Genomic DNA, 21,356 nt, shown 5'->3' with positions numbered 1-21,356 from the left:
TTGAAACAGAAGATTAAATATTTAGTGAACAATAATCACCTGAAATGATCACAACAGCACCCACGCATGCATTCACTCTCAACATTCACCCTCACATGCACACTCAATAAAAGATAGATAGAAGGTAAAGGGTAAGAGGCATTAAGAATTCAAGTAAACGTCTGCTGTTTTCACGAAAAACCTGTGGGATCTTCTTGGAAGGTAAGTTTTTAAAGTTGCAGGCCTTTTTGCTGGTTGTCTTGGATTTGCTGGGATGTTGAAGTCTTCTAGCAGTCAACACTTCAGTTTGAAGATGTTGCTGTTATTTCTTAGTTCAATTTTCACAGGCAGAGGAGTTATTTAAAAGTCACTCTCATTTCTCTGCTGCAGTTGGTTGCAAACCTGTCTCAGCAGGGTTCAACTGTTATGGCTAGAACGGATCTCTCTCTCTCAGCCTTATGCTGGAATTAAAGATGGCTTTCGATGTTCTCTCTGTGGCTGGAGATTTCTGGCTGATGTCCTCCAAAACAGGTTACCTTGAAAGGTCTCGCCCATATGACTTCAGGTTTCAGTTCCTGAAGGGCTATACAATAGCTTATTTTGATAAGATGAGGTATTTTCACACTTTATTTTAGTGATTGTAGCAGGAGATGGGGCGTCTGCAAGTGCCTTTGTTTTAGCTCATTTTTTGTGGACAGCTCACCTCCATGTGTAAGGAGCTGTCTATAAGTTCAATGCAGATGGGGTTAATTAGTTTTAGTTCTAGCAGACATAAATGTGTATTTCAGTGCAGGAGAAGGTGTATGTTATGAGCCCTTATCTTGCGTATTGACCTTTTATATGACACCTCATCAAATGCCTTTTGGAAATCCAAGTATACTACATCTGGTGCTCCCCTTTATCTACGCTACTTCAACATAGCGGCACCTCATCAGAGCCCTTTCCTATCCTGAGTGGTGTGAAAACAGGGCTGTATTCTCGCACCCATATTTTTTGGGATTTTTTTCTCCCTGCTGCTCTCACATGCGTTCAAGTCCTCAGAAGAAGGAATTTTCCTCCACACAAGATCAGGGGGCAGGTTGTTCAACCTTGCCCGTCTGAGAGCGAAGTCCAAAGTACGGAAAGTCCTCATCAGGGAACTCCTCTTTGCTGATGATGCTGCTTTAACATCTCACACTGAAGAGTGTCTGCAGAGTCTCATCGACAGGTTTGCGGCTGCCTGCAACGAATTTGGCCTAACCATCAGCCTCAAGAAAACGAACATCATGGGACAGGACGTCAGAAATGCTCCATCCATCAATATTGGCGACCACGCTCTGGAAGTGGTTCAAGAGTTCGCCTACCGAGGCTCAACTATCACCAGTAACCTGTCCCGAGATGCAGAAATCAACAAGCGCATGGGAAAGGCTTCCACTGCTATGTCCAGACTGGCCAAGAGAGTGTGGGAAAATGGCGCACTGACACGGAACACAAAAGTCCGAGTGTATCAAGCCTGTGTCCTCAGTACCTTGCTCTATGGCAGCGAGGCCTGGACAACGTATGTCAGCCAAGAGCGACGTCTCAATTCATTCCATCTTCACTGCCTCCGGAGAATCCTTGGCATCAGGTGGCAGGACCGTATCTCCAACACAGAAGTCCTCGAGGCGGCCAACATCCCCAGCTTATACACACTACTGAGTCAGCGGCGCTTGAGATGGCTTGGCCATGTGAGCCGCATGGAAGATGGCAGGATCCCCAAAGATACATTGTACAGCGAGCTCGCCACTGGTGTCAGACCCACCAGCCGTCCATGTCTCCGCTTTAAAGACGTCTGCAAACGCGACATGAAGTCCTGTGACATTGATCACAAGTCGTGGGTGTCAGTTGCCAGCGTTCGCCAGAGCTGGCGGGCAGCCATAAAGACGGGGCTAAAGTGTGGCGAGTCGAAAAGACTTAGCAGTTGGCAGGAAAAAAGACAGAAGCGCAAGGGGAGGGCCAACTGTGTAACAGCCCCGACAAACAAATTTTTCTGCAGCACCTGTGGAAGAGCCTGTCACTCTAGAATTGGCCTTTATAGCCACTCCAGACGCTGCTCCACAAACCACTGACCACCTCCAGGCGCTTACCCATTGTCTCTCGAGATAAGGAGGCCAAAGAAGAAAGAAGTTACATCCTCAAAAAACACTAATAAATTTTTCAAGCATCAAATGAAAAAAGGCAGAAGATACTTCACAGACTGTGTGAGTGTGAATGAATTGTAGGCACAACATGCACCTGGTCATTCATCAGTTCTGGCTTTACACTAATCTCTTATAAAGCATTTGAGAAGGTGCAATTTAATGAACCCAGGAGGTATGCAGAATCAATCATGGGCAATTAAAACGGTGTAGAATTTGGTGGTTAATACAAGCTCAGAAGTGGAAGAGATATGGACTATAGTGAAGGAAAACCTGATCATGAAACATACTGTAGGAAGATAAAGCTGATAAACCAGCCGCACTTGGTCATGGGATGGACAGCTATGGAAGCCTCATTTAGTCATGATTGGCCGAAGTAACATTTAAATACTAAATATGGCAAAAATACACCCATTATTAGAGACAGGAACTTACACTGTGACAGAGAAGCAATAGGGCGGTGGCGATGGGGGGCAAGAGGTGAATGAAGGCAATGGATGGACACGGATTCACATTCACAACAAAAATGCATACCAGCCCCACAGCCATAGCATTGCACTAAAAGTTCTGATTTTTAATTGAGCACAATAAACAGTAGATAGATAAATTGTAGATGAATGCTCAAATACTCATATCTAAAACAATTTAAGAGTTTAAAGATCAACTTAAAATATTCAATTACTCTCTGGTGAAGCCTGCAGCTGGAAAGTTTCAAAAATTGCACTGACTGAATATCTGGTCATGTCACCAAGACAATCTGCTTCTGTGCAAACCAGTACTGACACTGATGGATGGCCTGACAGGCACCTTCTGATGATATCATCAACCAGGAAAACTGTGCACGCACAGGTGAATACAATACAGGGCATTGTGCATGTGCAAAGCCGCCTTCCACACCAGCATTGGCAGTTAGCGTTAATCCGCTGGCGTGACCTTCAGCTTCCGGTCGCCTGTCATTTTAATTCTCTCCCCACCCCTATTCCGACCACTCCATCCTCATCCTCCTACGCTGTTCCAATGAAATGCAAGGCAAGCTCGAGGAATGGCATCTCATCTTTCCATTCGGCTCTTTACATCCTTCTGGACTCAACATTGAGTTTAACCATTTCAGAGCGTAACCTCTTCCCGCCTGGCCTTTGTGTAGGCAGCAGCTGTTGGTAATGATTCTGCTATTTCCATTTACACCTCCAATAGACCCATCTGTTGTTTTTTTACTTGTCCTATTACCATCTTCTCTTGCCTTACACCATCAGCCCTCGTCTTTTATTCTATCCTGCCCCACCCTATCATACACCTTCCCTTTTGTTCCCCACTTCCCTGCTACTGTACTTGCTTAAAACCTGTTATATCTCTAAACTTTTTCCAATTTCGATGATGTCATCGACCTGAAAGGTTTTCTCTTTCACTCCCCACAAATGCTGCCACACCTGCTGCAGTATTTTCTGCTTTCATTTCAGAATTCCAGCATCAGGTTAGCCGGAGTGGATCAGGCAGGGCTGGAGCGGAGGATATCCGGTTGGGGTGGACTGGACTGGACTGGAGTGGATCAGGCAAAGCTGGAACGGGTGGACTGTGTGTGTTAGTGGGGAAGCTGGCTGTCTCGTAGTGCTCTGTCCTGATTGATGTGCAGTGTGGCTAAAGTCGCGATTTGTTTTAGCTTATTGGGGATAATGTCAAAGGTGGGGTCAGTCGCAGCGCGATTCAAATCGATAGATTATGAGATCAGTGGTCGAGTACAAGGTAAGTGTCGGGATAAAAATAGAGCCCGCGACGTGCAGTCTGGGCAAAACTGCCGGGAATTCAATTGGGCTTTCGCTTTCTAAAGCGATATTTGTGATTTATAACATTGCGGCCATCTGCAGCTGAAATTAATTACAATTATTTTGTAACTAAGCTGTTTTTATTTCAGATTTCCAGTATCCGCAGTATTTTCCTTTTAAAATAGGGAAGGGTTGATATGAACCGAGAAAAGCTGTGCTTTGGAAAGTGCTGGTTAAAAAGCATAAGTGTGCTTTTTGATCAAGAAACTAATACATGAATACTAAATTAATGTGGAAAATATTTAAAAAATTATCATGTTTTATAAGTAGTCACTGTGAAGGGTGATATTTGCCTGTTGGGAAAGTCGATCCTTGAGCAAATCTTTGAGACTCGTAGCATATTTCCGGGATCCCCTGAAGGATATTGCAGTCACCAGAGCCGAGAGCCAATTTACAGCCGTCAATTATTCTATTCTGGTAACTAGAGTTGCTATCAAAGACCTTTAGTATTTGGCCATTGAGTTGTCACGTGGTCTTCCTGCGTGAATGCAAACACATTTAACCATCTAATATACAAAAGCAAAATGATTCTGGAAATCTGCATTAAAAACTGAAAATGCTGCAAATGCTCAACGGGTCTGGCAGCATCTGTGGAGAGAGAAGCAGAGTTTAACCTTTTCAGGTCTGAACTTTTCAGAAAAAAGTCAATTTTGTGCCTCCACAGTTGCTACCAGACCAGCTGAGTATTTCCAACATTTTCTGCAACCATTGAACATGTATTGAAAGTGTTGTGTATAGTAGGAATGATTATTTCTAGTAACATTGTGCTTTTGATTGAAAATGCAATAAATTGAATCTGGGGTAAGAAAGAACAAATTGAAAGTGGTTAAAAATACTAGCAATGCTGAAACCATTATCAGCATTACAGGTAATGTTGAATAGCCAGTCTGGAGATTAATAATTGAAAGAAAGAGAATTAACTGAATCACTCGATACTTTTTCAAGAAAACATTCTACCATTTTTCTTCGATAACAAATTTCTGAACAAATAAGGTTTTAACTAATACTAAACCACTGGAAAACTACATATTCTACAATAGCATGATTAAGTTTATCCAGTGAATTATTTTGCATTTTAAAGATTCTATCATTAACATTTTTCTTCAGGCCTTGATCAGATATTGTTTCCTCAGAACAATGGAAGTGCATTCTGAGGACATCTGAAAACTACTGTTTCAAACTGAAATAAAAGGGCATATCCCTCATTCTGCAAGTTTGGTCAGTTCTCCCAGAATCTCAGTATTAACATTTACTGCACTCTCTTAAGAATACTACTCTGGTTTGTATTCTATTCTGAATGTACAGGCCTGGATTTTGGTGCCTGTAGTCACTGAGCTCCCCTGTATTCTTACTAAATCTGATGAACAGTTATATTTAATTTGAAACAGTGTTAATGGGCATTACGGAGGCAGGTGGGTGTGAAAATTTGTGCGTTGGTTGGTGTGCCAGTTTAATGGCACCATCCCGCACCCAGGCCGTTTTCCTGGTGGGTAGCCAATTAAGGAAATTAAATGACCTAATAAGGCCTATTGCCTGGAATTTTCCAGTCAGCTTTTGGGCCCCCTGAGGCACGGGGTCTAGGCCAGCCACCTGGAGGCGGCCTCCCAGCTGCAGAGCGGGGCCTCCAGGCTTTAAGGCTCTCCTCACCTGCCTGGCCACAGCTATGGCTGCAGGCTGCCCTGGCTCCATAATGGTGATCTCGCTGCTGAGGGCGTTTTAAAATTTAAATGTTTAAAAAGTTGGAGAGAGGGTGCCTCAAGAAATAGGCGCCCTCTGTCTCGAACCTAAACTGCAGGCTGCAGCTCCTTCCGAGCTGGAGGGCCTCCTATTGTCCCTCGAGTACCCGCAGCTGTCCTTAATTGGACAATGAGCCCTCCTTCTGGCCACTAATTCAGGGGAAAATCCTTGCCGAGTGACCGTTTCCCACACGGTGCAGAGCTGTGACCCACCATTTGACCCCGACGTCTGGGTGCTAACTTAAAATCCTACCCTGTGTTTCAGGTCAATGGCCTTTTGTCATAACTGGAAAATGTACCAGGTTTTTATCAAGCACAAGGAAAGGGGAGGAAAGAACAAAAGGGAAAGTCTGTGCTAGGGTGGAGGGCTGGAGTGATCAAATGAACAGCAGAATCATTACCAGAACCTGCTGTCTGAAAAAATGGTGCAGTGGTTATGATCTGAAATTGCTGAACTCAGTGTTGAGTCCAGAAGGCTGCAAAGTGTCTAATCAGAAGATGAGGTGCTGTCCCTCGAGCTTCCGTTGAGCTTCATCGGAACAGCATAGGAGGCGAGAGACAGAGTGGTCAGAGTGGGACAGAGAATTAAAATGGCAAGCGACTGGAAGTTCAGGGAAGCTTGCAGACTAAACAGAGTTCAGCAAAGCGATCACTCAATCTGCATTTGGTCTCCCCAATTTAGAGGATACCGCATCATGAGCATTGAAGACACTATATTAAATTTAAAAGTACGAGTAAATTGCGATTTCACCTGAAGGAGTGTTTGGGGCCCTGGATGGTAGGAAGGGAGGAGGTGAAAAGGCAGATGTTGCATCTCCTGCGCTTGCATGGGAAGGGGTGCGGGTGTTGGGTATGATAGAAGGGTGGACCAAGGTGTGGCGGAGGGAATGGTCCATTTGGAATGATAAAAGGGGAGGGGAAGATGTGTTTGAAAGTGTCATCGCACTGGAGGTGGTGGAAATAACAGTGGATGATCTGTTAAATGTGGAGGCTGGTAGGGTGAAACGTGAAGACCGGGAGAACCCTGTTGTGGTTCTGGGAGGGAGAGGAAGGGTTGAAGGCAGAAATGCAGGAAATGGGATGGACATGGTCGACGGCCCTGTCAGCCATGGTGGAAGGGAAACCTTGGTTGTAGAAAAAGGAAAACGCATTGGAAGCACTGGAATATTAGGTGTAATTGTCAGAACAGATGAGATGGAGAAACTGGGAGAATGGAATAGAATACTTACAGGAAGTGGGGTGGAAGGAGGTGTAATCAAGGTAGCTACGGGAGTCATTGGCCTTACAGTAGACATTGTTAACATCCTATCTGAAGAAATGGTGATAGAGAAGTCTAGGGAGGGAAGGAAAATGTTGGAGATGGACCACGTAAAGGTGAGAGAGGGTGGAAATTTGAAACAAAGTGAATGAAATTTTCCAGTTCAGAACGAGAGCAGGAAGCAGCACCAATACAGTCATGAATGTACTAGAAAAAGAGCTGAGGGAGGGGACCTGAGTGGGATGAGAACAAAGAATGTTTCTCATCACATGAAAAGTCAGGCATAGCCAGAACCCATACGGGTTCTCAAAGTGACACCTGTTATTTGGAGAAGAGGAGTCAAAAGAGATAATGTTGAAATGCAAGAACAAGTTCAGCCAGGCAGAGGAGGTTGGTGGTGGATGGGAACCAGTTGAGCATCAGTTTAAGGAAGAGGTTGAGGGCCCACAGACTGCCCTGCTGGGGGATTGAAGTATAGAGGGACTGAGCGTCTGTGGTGAAAAGGAAACGGTTAGGGCCAGGAAACTATTAATGTAGTGGAGGGCATCAGATGTAGCTCAGATGAGGCTGGACAAGGAGAGGAAAAAATAGAGTCCGGATAGGAAAAAATAAGTTCTGTGGGCCAAGAATAGGCTGAAACAAAAGGTCTACCAGGGCAATTCTGTTTGAGGATCTTGGGAAGGAGGTAAAAGCAGGCTAGGCGGGGTTGGGTAATGACAGGCAGGATCAGCAGAACCAGGCTGCAAAAGGGTCCGAGCACCTGACCTGAATGCTTGCTTGACTGCCCACCTACCCTGAGATCTGGCTGGCGCAAGTGACGTCTGGCTCAAGGACCTGCCAACCCACTTGCTGATTTGCCCAGCCCAAGTGCTTCCCAATCTACTTATTCATTCAAATGTCAGCTTGGCCATCTGCTGTTTCCTGGCTTGCCAAGATGTGAAAGAGGGAAGAGTGGAAGATGAAAAAGTGAGAGGAAGCAAACTTTGAACATTTGAAGGTATGGAATTGAAGACCAGCTGGCCCATCCAGTTTTCCATAGAGCCATGGTGCAACTTATGCACACCATGACCCCATTTCCCTCCTCTGCCAACAAGTTATAGCAGAATCAATAGTCAAAAAAGGGGGGTTAGTCCTACACCAAATTTGGAGGCACAGGGCAGGAGAACAGTTTGGGAGGTTCTGCTCTGATCTCACAAAGATGATCAAACAAGGTCCCCGAGACTGAGAGACACATCCCCAGTACTCCACCTGCTTTCTGTAAGGAGTGATATTGGCCACAATCAAGAATTCGTTCAGCTCCTTTTGAACATTTGCATTCATTGCATAAGCTGAAAATTTGTTCCACAGGTCAGCTTTACTTGATGTTTAACCTGGTTCTATGTATACATAACTTATACACATGTCTTCTGGACCGCCATAACCTATTTAACTCAAATAACCTAACTACATGGACTGAATCTAGTCCTTCCATTATTTTAACAATCTCAACTAAATCTTCTTAAAGTCTATGCTTTTCTGGAGCGGTGCAGGAAGTAGAGGAGAGTAAGCGAGTGGGAAGTGTAACAAGAGAAAGAGAGCTAGAACCTAACCAGGAGAGTGACAGGCATGGAGAGAAAGAAAGACCTTTCATTGATGGAGGAGAAAGTGAGATTTTCTTTGGAAATCTACAAGTGCTGGTATCCCTAGAGAGGCACAAGAGGCTGACAGTTTTTAGTGGAGCTTCATCCAAAAAATTTCAAAACTAGTGAACTATAATTATGAATGGAATTTATTGTCACAAGGCTCAAGGTAAGTGCAGGGACTGGGTGGTGGGATGGGGTCGGGTCAGTTATAAAGTGTCTGGAATGGTCAGCTGTTTGCAAGGAGGGGATAGGGATGTGGCTGGGGCAAGGGACACCTACACTTTCTTTGTGAGGTGCAGAGAAACAATTCTGCTCCTCCTGGCCCCACAAAGGAAACCTAACTGGAACGGCCTCTTTGGGCTCCAAACATGGTCGTAAATGCCTGGTTGACCACTGTGGGCCCTGTTCTCTTTCGGCTAAGATGGCATCAGGTTCCTATTGATGTCAATTGGACCCTGATTTGCATAAAAGCATGAGGTTCCTGCCTGACTCAGATGGGCACCTCATACACCCAAAATATCAGGCATTTTAAAATAATAATGGAGTGGAAACAGTCACTGACTCCCTTTTAACTGCCCACTGTACAAGGGGAATTAAAATTCCCAATTGGAGGTTTTAAGCTACCGAGGAAAAAATGGCAAGCGACATTGTTTTCCAAAAACATTTTGAGTGATTTGATCGATATGTATAAAGTGACATATGCCATGGCAACATTTTTTGCATTGTTTCCCTTATAAAATGTTTACAAAGAATACTCAAAGGTTTAAATAGGAAGATTCTAATCTTCATGTTGACAAAATATTAGGAAGTAACATTTGTGGACAGGAGGCGCAGGCCATATTTTTCATAAATGTGTTATTTCCTTCAAAACAGCTTTATGTAAAATAATATAACTCATGTAGGCTTATTATTTTTGTAGGATAATATGGTTGATCTGTGTTTCTTTCTCTTATTCCACACAGGTGTCTGTTTCAGAATGGTAAGATGACCACTACAACATCATTTAATGCTGTTAAAGTTTAGTGAAGCAGAGGTTCCTTATTCATTAGCATAGACCTTTTTGAACTTTTAAGTGATTTGTGCTTATTATTCTAATTCTTTCATACAGTAACATTTGTATGTTTGAAACCTGTTTTTGTCTCACCCCCACCATGCCACACACACTAATCCCTACCAAAATAGTAGCCACTTGATATTATCTGGACTCTGTCACTGCCAGTTTTGATTCAGCTGCTTGGAGGTGCATAAAACTGGCATGTTAGCATGTCCTCTTGTGTTTATTTGCTTCTGATAAACTGAGCCAGGGAACATATTGTGCCGAAGGCATTTCACAGTTCCAGACTCTACGATTCCCTCTTTCCCACCTTGTGGTGAATCAAGCTCCTACTATTTCCTAGCCTCAGTACTGATCCTCCCACTGTAGCAGCCACAACCTGAGACCTGCCAAAACAACAGGGACATGATAGCTGTTGCAGCAGATGAAAGGAGCCTGCATTTTAGAAGGGAGGCTCACTCAGTATTTAGACTGGAGGATCAACTCATTTCTTGAATGCTGATCATGTTGCTGCTCTGCTTTTGTTTTTAACAAGGATCAAAGCTTGGGAAATCAGCTGATGTCCTGCTGAGTGAGACTAGACATCAGTTTAAAATGGCTATGATAGCTCCATGGTTTGAAAAAAAAAGTGACAAAAATAGACTAAATAGAAGTTCGGCAATGTTTCAAGTATCTCAGATTTCCTCCTGCATCTTTTGTCTCAGTTTATTCCACCTGACCATCAAATCTGGAATTAAAAAGCTAGTCTAATGGTGACCATGAAACCATTGTAAATTTTGTAAAAACCCATCTGGTTCACTAATGTCCTTTAGGGAAGGAAATCTGCTATCCTTACCTGGTCTGGCCTACATGTGATTCCAGACCCACAGCAATGTGGTTGACTGTTAACTGCCCTCTGAAATGGCCTAGCCAGCCACTCCGTTTAAGGGCAATTAGGGATGGGCAACAAATGCTGGCCTTGCCAGCAACGCCCGCATCCCATGAATGAATAAAAAAAAAGTGAAGAAGCCAGCAGCAGAACAAACCCCTCTCCTTCCTTCCAGCTTTGCTTTCTGGCCATGGTGTATTCCCTTCCCACTTTAAAATCTCCGCTTGGGATCCCAGCCTTGGGACCTGACTCCTACTATCATCCAGCTGCCTGCTTTCCTCACCCACTAGTTGTGTCAATTGCTAGATGCTTCAGTACCGGTCAGGACTTCAATTTCAGATCTGACACAACATCTAAATAGTGCTATGATGTCTTTTACATTCACCTGAGAGAGCAGACAAGGCCTTGGTGTAACATCTCATCTGAAAAACAGCACTCCCTCAGTGCTGCACTGCATTGCCAGTCTGGATTTTGTGCTCATCCCTAGAGTGAGTTATGAACTCATAACCTTCTGACTCTGAGGTGAGAAAGCTACTAACTGAGCCACAACTCATACCTCTATATTGTATGATACGATTTTGCAGCACAGAAGGAGGCTATTTGGCCCATCGTGCCAGTTTTCATAAAGAACTGTCAGTTTAGCCACATTCCCTTGCCATTGTCCTTTATACCCCTTTTAAATTTTTCTCTTTTAAATATTTATCCATTTCTCTTTTAAATCCTTTATATAATACGTATGTATATATGTGTATATTAAAAATGTCATTCACAGCTCTGATTATGAAGTATATTTAATAATTTTGTATAATTATATGGAACTATCCAAATATCATTGCTAGACAGGCCTGCATATGATCTGGTATTGGAAAACATCTGCACGTCTTAAGCATAAAAATGTCATTAAAATTAAGGATTAAAAAAAATCCATTTGTTGAGCAAAACACAACCCTCTGGAATTCTGACTGACCCAGTCTAGCAACTAATTGTATTTTGAATGATCCTAAATGGATTCTGCTACCCTGCCTGGTAAATTATGATGCAGTATCTGGTCTAAATTTATTTGTATACTAATCTATATTAATGATATCTGGTCCTATTATCTTACCTTATTTTGAAGTAATAGTCAGGATCTACTTTGTCATTTAATATTGTTATGAACAGTTGGGTGATGGCATGGTTGGTTTCCACTGATCACCTCCAAACTGACCACAGACAATGTTTTTGTTTTACTAGTGTTTCAACCCCTGTGTTTTACTTCCCAAATAAACAAACAGTGGCAGGTTTTCTTATAGGTTTAAAACAGAAGATGAACTATTTATTAAACAATATTCATTCCTTGAAATGTTCGTAACACCACTAACGCACACATTCACTCTCACATGCACTCTCAAGAGAAGATAGATGGAAGGTAAAGGGCAAGAGTTCAAGGTGTAAATATTTGTTGTTTCGGGGAAAACCTGTGGGACCCTCTCTGAAGGTGAATTTTATGGTTGCAGGCCTGGTTGCTGGTTGTCTGGTAATTGCTGGGCTGTTCCAGCCTTCTGGCCGTCCTCTTCGGGTTGAAGATGGTTCTGATGGCTTAGTTCAATTCTCACAGGTAGAAAAGTAGTTTTTACAAAGGCACTGCCCTGTCTCTGCTGTAGCTGGCTTCCAACTTGTCTCAGCAGGGTTCAACTGTAATAAAAACAGAAGGTGCTGGAAATACTCTGCAGGTCTGGCAGCATCAATGGAGAGAGAAACAGTAAACATTTCAGGCCTGTGACCCTTCATCAGAGATGGCAAAGGTTAGAAATGTAATAGGCTTTGAGAAAGTGAAAGAGGGGAGGGGTGAAGAAGAACAAAAGGGAAGGCGTGTGATAGGGTGGAGGACAGGAGAATTAAATGATAAAGATGTCATGGAACGAAGGCAAAGGAAGGCTAATAGTTGTAGGAAAAGACAAAACAGTCATCAAGAGAGAGTGTTAATGGCAGAATAACGAACAGCGCTGTCCAAACATGGTTAAAAAATAATATAAATGTTTTTTAAAAAGCAGTCATGCTCTGAAATTGTTGAACAGATTGTTGAGTCCAGAAGGTTATAGAGTGCCTAGTCGGAAGATGAGGTGCTGTTCCTCAAGCTTGCGTTGAGGTTTACTGGAACACTGCAGCAGGCCAAGGACAGAAATGTGGGCATGAGAGCAGGGTGGTGAATTAAAATGGCAAGCAACCTAAAACTGATCTCTCTCCCTCTCTGTCTCTCTCCTCCCTCTCCCTCTCTCTTTCACACTCGACCTTGCTGGAATTCAAGATGGCTTTAGCTGTTTTTCTGTGTGGCTGAGGAGAGACCAGCCTGATCTTGATGTCTGAAGTTCTGTACTGGCCAAGCCCCCACTTTGTTCCTAAAAATGATTACCTTTTAAGGTGAACTTACAAATATTAGTTCTGCCCATGTGACTTTATGTTTCAGTTCTTGCTGGGCTGCAGAGTGGCTTTCTGATGGCCCCATTTTGAGGATATGAGGGCTGTTCACACCCTATTGTAGTGAAGGTTAGTTGGAGACGAAAAGTCTGGGGACGGCCTTTGTCTTAGTTTAAAATAAAAGCAAGAAATGCTGGAAATATTCAGCAGGTCTGGCAGCATCTGTGGAGAGAGAGGCAGAGTTAATGTATGAGTCATGACTTGTTCTCCAAGTTGTTGACAACCAATTTCCCAATCTTATAACTTTTCAGTTTGTTTCTGTATTTTCATTGCTACACTCCTCGTGAGTGTGACAATATAATGGCTGCGTTTGCTGACAATGCAACCACTAGGTGGCACAGTACTAGCACATGCGCAAATGCAGCCTCATCCACTGAAACGTCACTGTCGGCATCGCAGCTTCCTCCCCTCGGCCCGCTCGCTCCCCACTTCCACAACCCTGCAACCCACCCCCCGCCCCCAACCGGTCGCTCGCTCCTAGCCTCACTGCTTCTCCCCCCCACCCCACTGCTTGCTCCCTGCATCCCTCCCGCCCCAACCAGACACTCGATCTAGGCTACTTCACATCCCTCCTCTCAGCCACTCACTCCCGTGTCGCCCCGTCACCCCTCGCTCCCCACCTTGCATTTAGGTGGCTCGTTCCCCGTCATTTCTTCAGGTGGTGCAGCATTGAGCGATAGGCCAAAGGGAGGGGGTGTAGCGGCGAGGCTGGGAGCGAGCGGCCGAGGGGTGGGAAGCGGCGAGGCCTGAAGTAAATGGTGAAGGGGGGAGGGGCTTGGCCTGGAACGTGCAGCTGAGGTGGAGGGGCTTGGCCTGGAGCGTGCGGCCGAGGTGGGGGAGGGAGGGGCGAGGCCTGGGGCGAGTGGCCAAGGGGGTGGGGGAGGGTGAAGCGGCGAGGCCTGGAGTAAGCATCTGAGGGGTGAGAAGTGGCAAAGCCTGAAGTGAGCAGCCAAGGGGGGAGTAGCGGCGTGGCCTAGAATGAGCGGCTGAGTGGGGGGGGAGGAAGGGGCGCGGCCTGGAGTGAGTGACTGAGGGAGGGAAAGTGGCTGGGAGGTGTGGGGGAGCAAGTGGCTGAGAGAAGGCAGCTGCGAGGGGGGAAGCGGCGATTGAAGCAGGGATGGTTGGAGGGAGCAGGGTACTGATCGGTGGAATGGAGGCGGCTATTGAACGGTGAGGACATCATTGTGTGGTGACATCAGCGCGCATATATGCGCATTCATACTGGCAAATGTTTGCATGCACTGATGACATCCACGATTGCTCTGCACATGCTCTGCGTTGTCAGAGGTAACTGTATATTTTAACTGTCTTCTCTGGGCTGCAGAGATTGAGCATTTTAAACTTTTATTTATAGGTTGCGTGCACACACTTGGAATCATTCTTGTTCTCTTTTCTGCCCCTTACAAACTCTTGTGCATAACAATCAGCATTACACAGTGCATTTTACACTCTCAGTATAACCTTATTAGACTTGTATTCTACTGTTTTGTATATACATTATAGCATTTTGTTAGCTATTTTAATTGTCTCTTTGCATTGTTCAGAAGTTGCCGGAGATGAATCCAGTAGTACTCTGTGTTTCTTTATACTATACTTAATGCCACACAATATTTAATAAAATTAATTTGCCATCTATTTGAAAATTTCCATTAATGATTTAGAACTCTACAAATCCTTGCTTTTTACTGCACTGCCTATTATAGTGCCATCCATAAATTTGACAATGTTACAGTTGCTGTCAAGGTCCAGATTGTTTACGTAAATGGGAAACATTAGAGGGCAAAGCATTCGCTCATCATGCAACATCTCATCCAGACTGACACAATGGGCTGAATTTTACAGTGGGCATTGGGACCCTGACGTGGGATCGATATGGGGCTCCCAAGCCTGCGCATGTTGTCAGGGTGCCTGCAGGTGCAACCTTCCATAAGGCCTGCCTCCTAATTGTTCACTTTCGCATTTGATGAGGTGGGAGGTCCAGTCAGAGAGACCAGAGCACAGGATGGCCGGCAGCCCGACCAGAGAGAGGTGGGTGCTGCTGAGGCAGAAAGGCGAGCGCACTGGCACCCCAAAATGGGGGCACTCCTAGACGCATTCTGCAAATTTGAAAGTGAAGAGGCCCACAACTGGTAGGGCCATTGGTGTGGAAAGGGAAGCCCTCCACAGAATGGTTTGGCCTATGGCTGCAGCCTTTCATCCTGGTAGCTCCTTCATTGGGACATAAGCCTCCGGCTCCAGTGACCTCCCGGCCTATCGCGGCGAGGCTGCCTCCAAGGAGCTACCGGGCTTTGCACTGAGAGGAGGGCAGTTCTGACGGCAGGAAACTGCTGTCGCCTTTGGAAAATGGCCCCTAAGTGGGGCCTTAATTGTCCTAATTAGCTGCCCACCTTCGTGGAGCAGGCTGCCAACTTTGTTCCTACTCTACAGCTGGGAAATTCCTCCAGAGGCAGTAACGTGATGGGAAGCCGTCCCAATGCAGTTTCCCCCTATTTCTCACCCCTCCTCCACCTCCAAACCTGTTTCCATGGGGCCAGAAAAATTCAGCCCAATATTCAGCCCATCATCACCCTCTGTTTCTGTTTTTTGACTAACTTCATAAGTCTCATACTCTCCCTTTCAATTCCTATGGCTTTCAGTTCTTTTATGTGGACTCTTATCAAAAACCTTCAAGTGTAATTAGGCCATACCATAGGGAATTCCATTGTCTACTTTACCTCCAATACCCTCGCAGAAGTTTGAGGTTCATCAGGCATAATCTTTTCCTTTTAATTCAAATTGCCTGTTTCTGGATCAGCTTTATCTGTGTTAAGTATAGGTATTCTATTTGTTTCCTTCTATTCCTGTGAAATGTCACCAGCAACCAGCAATGATGCTACAGTTTGCACATCAAGAATGCTTGCTTTCAAATGAAAATGAAAGAGAATTAGAATTAGAACATTACAGTGCAGTACAGGCCCTTCGGCCCTCGATGCTGCGCCGACCTGTGAAACCATCTGACCTACACTATTCCATTTTCATCCGTATGTCTATCCAATGACCACTTAAATGCCCTTAAAGTTGGCGAGTCTGCTACTGTTGCAGGCAGAGAAATGTAAGGTGGCTTGTTGGTATAGACAGAATGCACTTCAGAGCAGTAGGATGGGATTTGTGCCTGTGATTTCTACACCCTGAATTTCTGATCTTAAAAATCTCCTCTGTGAAAGAAGCATTTTCCTTGTAGTGAGAAAGAGGTCATTCACTGTTGTGTCCACACGAGGTGCATCCTCTCAAATTCCCAATAGTTCGATGAGTGGTTGGAGACGGAAGAAGAATGAAAAATTATGAAGTATTAATGATATAGGCTTTAACATGTTAAGGACAGCACTTTTAATTTCACCAGCCAAGGTACAACAGCCCATTCCCAAGGTCAAGTTTATACCTTCGAACATCTAATGCTAATTTACATTGAGAAAAGTATGAATTAGAGTTTCATTGTCAGATGATGAGACATAGGGGTGGAAGCAGATGATGCTTTGGAAGTGAAAGAAAATGGTCATCGTGGCAGATCAGTTGTGGGAAAGGAAGATGAATTTAGGATCAAACAAAAAGCCATGGTTCTGCACTTCTGGTGCCTGAGGTGGTGGCTGTCAGTTCTTTGTTTTTTTTTTCATTTCTTGATTTGGAATATATTTTCAGTACCATGGATTTGTGGAACTTTTGTGTATAACTTTTAAGTGAAGCTTGTGTGCAACAAGAAAAATCCCTTACAAAATGTCACTGCATTCAAAATATTGACTTTCAGTAATGATGAACAAACCTTTCTTTTCCTTTACAGCATCCCCAGTGACTATTTTCTACTTTGTAAATACTCAGCAGGGACGAGAGACCAAAAATGATCTGGGAATTATCTGCAAATAGCATCAACAAAATCAGCACAACAATCTGAATACTGGCGGTTGGATATGTTAGGGAATCACTTGCTGCATATTATCCTAATGCATCTGTTGCACTAAACTGTTTATGGATAAGACTGTTTCATGGAGATCTGAAATTGTACATGTTTAAATCCATTAAAGAAGAAAAATTAGTGGTGGTGGAAATCAGTAAATAGTTCGTACAGAGGCTAATTGCATGTGGATTGTTCTGCAATTACTGTTACGACCAGGTGGGAAAGGTGTCTAGGGGTCTTTTCAGTCTTCACCTGGTCTTATTGTAACAGGGTTCAAATTTTAAACACACTGGGCTGGATTTTATCTTAGGCGGACGGGAATTCGCCTTGACATAAAAGTCGGCGTCCCCACTTCCGCCAAGCCCAGGGATCCGAACCATATTTTACGGGTCCCCGGGCTTTAATTGTCCCGAGGCGGGACTTACACCCGCTTGAGGGAGGAAGTCCTGCCTCTGTGAGCTGCTGGCCAATCAGCGGGCCGACAGCTCATAGTCCCAGAAGCACCACTGGGAGTGGTGGCCACTGCTGGGACTGCAGCCCAGCCGACCAGATGGATCCATGAGTGAAGATAAGTTGGGCATGCCTCACCAGAGAGATTGGTCCTTCCCTGGTGAGGCTGGAGTTGTCATTTGTGGGGGGGAGGGTGGTGTCTTGGGTCCCGGGGGTGGGTTGGGAGGCGGGGGCGGCCCTCAATCTGGCACCCTGTGCCCGACTGCCATGCGCCCCCCCCCCCCCGTGCCACGGAAAAGCCGGCAGCTATCGCTGGGTGGCCTTTTATGTCCCCAGCACACCCACGGGCGAGGGCCCTTAAGTGGCATCAGGCAGGCGGGCCGTTCCCCACAGCCCCCACCCTGCCCGACTGCCGTAAAGTCAATCGGAGGCGGGAGCGGGGCAGGTAGGCCTCCTGGAGCCTCCTGCTCAATTTTACGCCACCCCGACACCACCATCTGGGGCAGCATAAAATTCAGCCCACTGTGTTTTGAGTTCCCCCTTTGTGAATCCTTGTTCACAGCTTTCCAATTATAAGGCAAAGAAATGAACACACCATGTTTTCTTAAGTTTAACGAAGAAAAGTGAAATTTTTTAAACTTAAACGCTAATTCAGTTAACACCTATGGACACACGCCGCGCCCCACGCTAGCATGTATACGCGATAGGCACATGCAAATAGAGACAGAAAAGAGAAGAAAAATAAAATGGAGAGGTTTGAGGCAATCTCTGAAGAGGGTTTTGTTTACTGTGCTTCGAGCTTGCTGTAGGGTCCCTGATTGTAGGTAGTCGTGCTTTTAGTTGGGGCCCAGTATTCTTCTTAAATCTCGTTCACTGTAGGAGACTTTTCTCTCTTAGGGTTCATATGTCTTTAATGGTTTCTGAAGCTGGTGAGAGCGAGATGAGAGCAGACAAGAGAGAGGTCTTTTTCAGTCCGTGAGCAAACAGCTTTCTGAGTTTTAACCCTGTGGCCAGTTCAAATTCAAAACACTCCAACAGTCAGTCATGTGACTAAACTGGTCTGCCCAAGTCTGTTTGTGTATTCGGTCATCTTAATAGTTAACCTGGAATGCTTCAACGTCTGGTAATCAAAAGTCCATTGTGGATTAAATTGGAGCAGGGAGTGGCCCCTTTGTCCGTTCCAAGTACTGTCTGTCACTATGCAAATGTCTGTCCAGTCAGGGCTTGGCAATTCCTTGTGATAGGCCCTCTTTTCTTCCCAGCCACAATTTTAAGTTTTAATGTTCATGTGGCGAAATAATGTGTGCTTCAGTCTTGGCAGGTGGGGGACTTGCATGACATTACAGTGATTCACTTTTGGGTTTGGAAATCTGCTCCACAGGTCGTTCAGCAGTTCTCGGCTAGATCCTTCATCAACTTTGCTTCCAGTTTCCATCCTTCCCTTGCCTTAACTTGGTCCATCTCCAACTCTTCCCTTCCCTTTCTTGACTTCCCTGTCTCCATTTCTGGGGATATGCGATTGATCAATATCCACTATATACCCACTGACTCCCACAGCTACTTTGACTACATTTCCTCCCACTATGCTTCCTGTAAGCCTCTATTCCATTCTCCCAGTTTCTCCATCTTCGTCATATCTGTCCTAATGATGCCACCTTCTGTACCAGAGCTTTCGATATGGCTTCCTTTTCCCTCAACCAAGGATTACCCACCACCATCATGGTTGACGGGGCCTGTTCCATTTCCTATAGTTCTGCTCTCACACCTTTCCCTCCCTTCCAAAACCACAATACGGTTCTCCTGGTCCTCACATTCCACCCCACCATCATCCACATTCAACAGATCGTCCTCTGCCATCTCCAGTGTGAAACCAACACTAAACCCCTCCTCTTTTAGCATTATGAAGGGGCCACTCCGTCCCCAACACCCTGCTCTGCTCCTCATTCACTCCCAACACTCCCTCCCCTTCCCACCGTACCTTCACATGCTATCAAAATATCAAAACATGCACTTTTGCACCCTCCCTTCCCAGGGCCCTAAACACCATTTCCAGGTGAAACAGTGATTTACTTGTATTTTCAATTTACTATACTGTATACGTTACGATGCAGGCTCGTCTACACTGGGGAAACCGAATGCAGATTGGGTGAACGCTTTGTGGAACACCTCCATTCAGATCACAAGCATGACCCCAAGCTTCTGGTAACATGTTTAATTGTCTGCCCCACTCCCGCTCTGATCTCTCTGTCCTTAGTCTGCTACGCTGTTCCAGTGAAGCTCAACATAAGCTTGAAGAACTGCACCTCATCTTTCAATTACAAACTTTACAGCCTTCCGGACACAACAGTGAATTCAGCAATTTCAGACCATAACCTCTGCCCCCATTTTTTCAGACAGCAACTACTGTTGATGATTTTGCTAAACCCATTTACACCTCCTCTAGACCCATCTTTCATTACTTGTTCCATTACCATCTCCTTTGGCTTTGCACATTCATGTTTTGTCATTCAGTCTCTCCTGTCTTCCATCCTATCACAGACCTTCCCTTTTGTTCTTTCCCCCTTCCCTTTCTCTACCTCTGTACTTGCTTAAAACCTGTTACATCTCTAAGCACCCCCAGTTCTGATGTAACATTGCAGACCTGAAACACTTCACTGTAGAAACATAGAAAATAGGAGCATGAGTAGGCCATTTGGCCCTTCGAGCCTGCTCCGCCATTCATTATGATCATGACTGATCATCCAACTCAGTAGCCTGTTCCTGCTTTCGCCTCATACCCTTTGATCCCTTTAGACCCAAGAGCTATATCTAACTCCTTCTTGAAAATATACAATGTTTTGGCCTCAACTGTTTTCTGTGGTAACGAATTCCACAGGCTCACCACTCTCTGGGTGAAGAAATTTCTCCTCATCTCAGTCCTGAAAGGTTTACCCCGTATCCTCAGACTATGATTCCTGGTTCTGGACTCCCCCCACCATCGGGAACATCCTTCCTGCATCTACCCTGTCAAGTCCTGTTAGAATTTTATAGGTTTCTATGAGATCCCCCCTCACTCTTCTGAACTCCAGCGAATATAATCCTAACTGACTCAATCTCACCTCATACGTCGGTCCCACCATCCCAGGAACCTTCGCTGCACTCCCTCTATAGCAAGAACATCTTTCCTCAGATAAGGAGACCAAAACTGCACACAGTATTCCAGGTGTGGCCTCACCAAGGCCCTGTATAATTGCAGCAAGACATCCCTGCTCCTGTACTCAAATCCTCTTGCTATGAAGGCCAACATACCATTTGCCTTTTTTACCGCCTGTTGCACCTGCATGCTTAACCTTCAGCAACTGGTGTACAAGAACATCCATGTCTCCCTGCATATTCCCCTCTCTCAGTTTATAGCCGTTCAGATAATAATCTACCTTCCTGTTTTTGCTACCAAAGTGGATAACCTCACATTTATCCACATTATACTGCATCTGCCATGCATTAGCCCACTCACTCAACTTTTCCAAATCACCCTGAAGCCTCTCTGCATCCTCCTCACAACTCACCCTCCCACCCAATTTTGTATCATCTGCAAATTTGGAGATATTACATTTAGTTCCCTCATCTAAATCATTAATAGATATTGTGAATAGCTGGGGTCCTAGCACCGATCCCTGCAGTACCCCACTAGTCACTGCCTGCCATTCGGAAAAAGACCCATTTATCCCTACTTTTTGTGTCTTGTCAAGCAACCAATTTTCTATCCATCGCAACACAGTACCCCCAATCCCATGCGCTTTAATTTTACACGCTAATCTCTTATGTGGAACTTTGTCGAAAGCCTTCTGAAAGTCCAGATAAACCACATCCACTGGCTCCGGCTCATCAACTCTACTAGTTACATCCTCGAACAATTCTAGTAGATTTGTCAAGCATGATTTCCCTTTCGTAAATCCATGCTGACTCTGCCCGATGCTACCACTGTTCTCCAAGTGCTCTGCTATAAAATCTTTGATAATGGACTCTAGAATTTTTCGCCCTACCGACGT

At 45.0% G+C, this 21,356-nt stretch overlaps 1 protein-coding gene across 3 annotated transcripts in view; it reads left to right on the top strand.

The window, feature by feature from the left end:
* LOC137376416 (acylphosphatase-2-like) overlaps positions 1-21,356 on the top strand; it is a 160,277-nt gene that overhangs the window by 15,595 nt on the left and 123,326 nt on the right. Inside the window, exons 1-3 of one of the 3 annotated variants that reach the window (XR_010976211.1) lie at positions 3,804-3,875; positions 9,534-9,550; positions 16,765-17,130. Coding sequence is in view for 2 of the 3 variants with exons in the window: in XM_068044934.1 (XP_067901035.1) it covers positions 3,758-3,875; positions 9,534-9,550 (135 nt within the window). In the remaining variant the exon portion in view is untranslated. Of the gene's footprint in view, positions 1-3,667; positions 3,876-9,533; positions 9,551-16,764; positions 17,131-21,356 lie in introns of those variants that run through there. The other 2 variants (XM_068044934.1, XM_068044935.1) reach the window with 2 other exon arrangements.

The sequence above is a fragment of the Heterodontus francisci genome, chromosome 13 (assembly GCF_036365525.1).
Source record: "Heterodontus francisci isolate sHetFra1 chromosome 13, sHetFra1.hap1, whole genome shotgun sequence".
Lineage (NCBI taxonomy): Eukaryota > Metazoa > Chordata > Chondrichthyes > Heterodontiformes > Heterodontidae > Heterodontus > Heterodontus francisci.
This window is presented reverse-complemented; position numbering and strand designations above follow the sequence as displayed.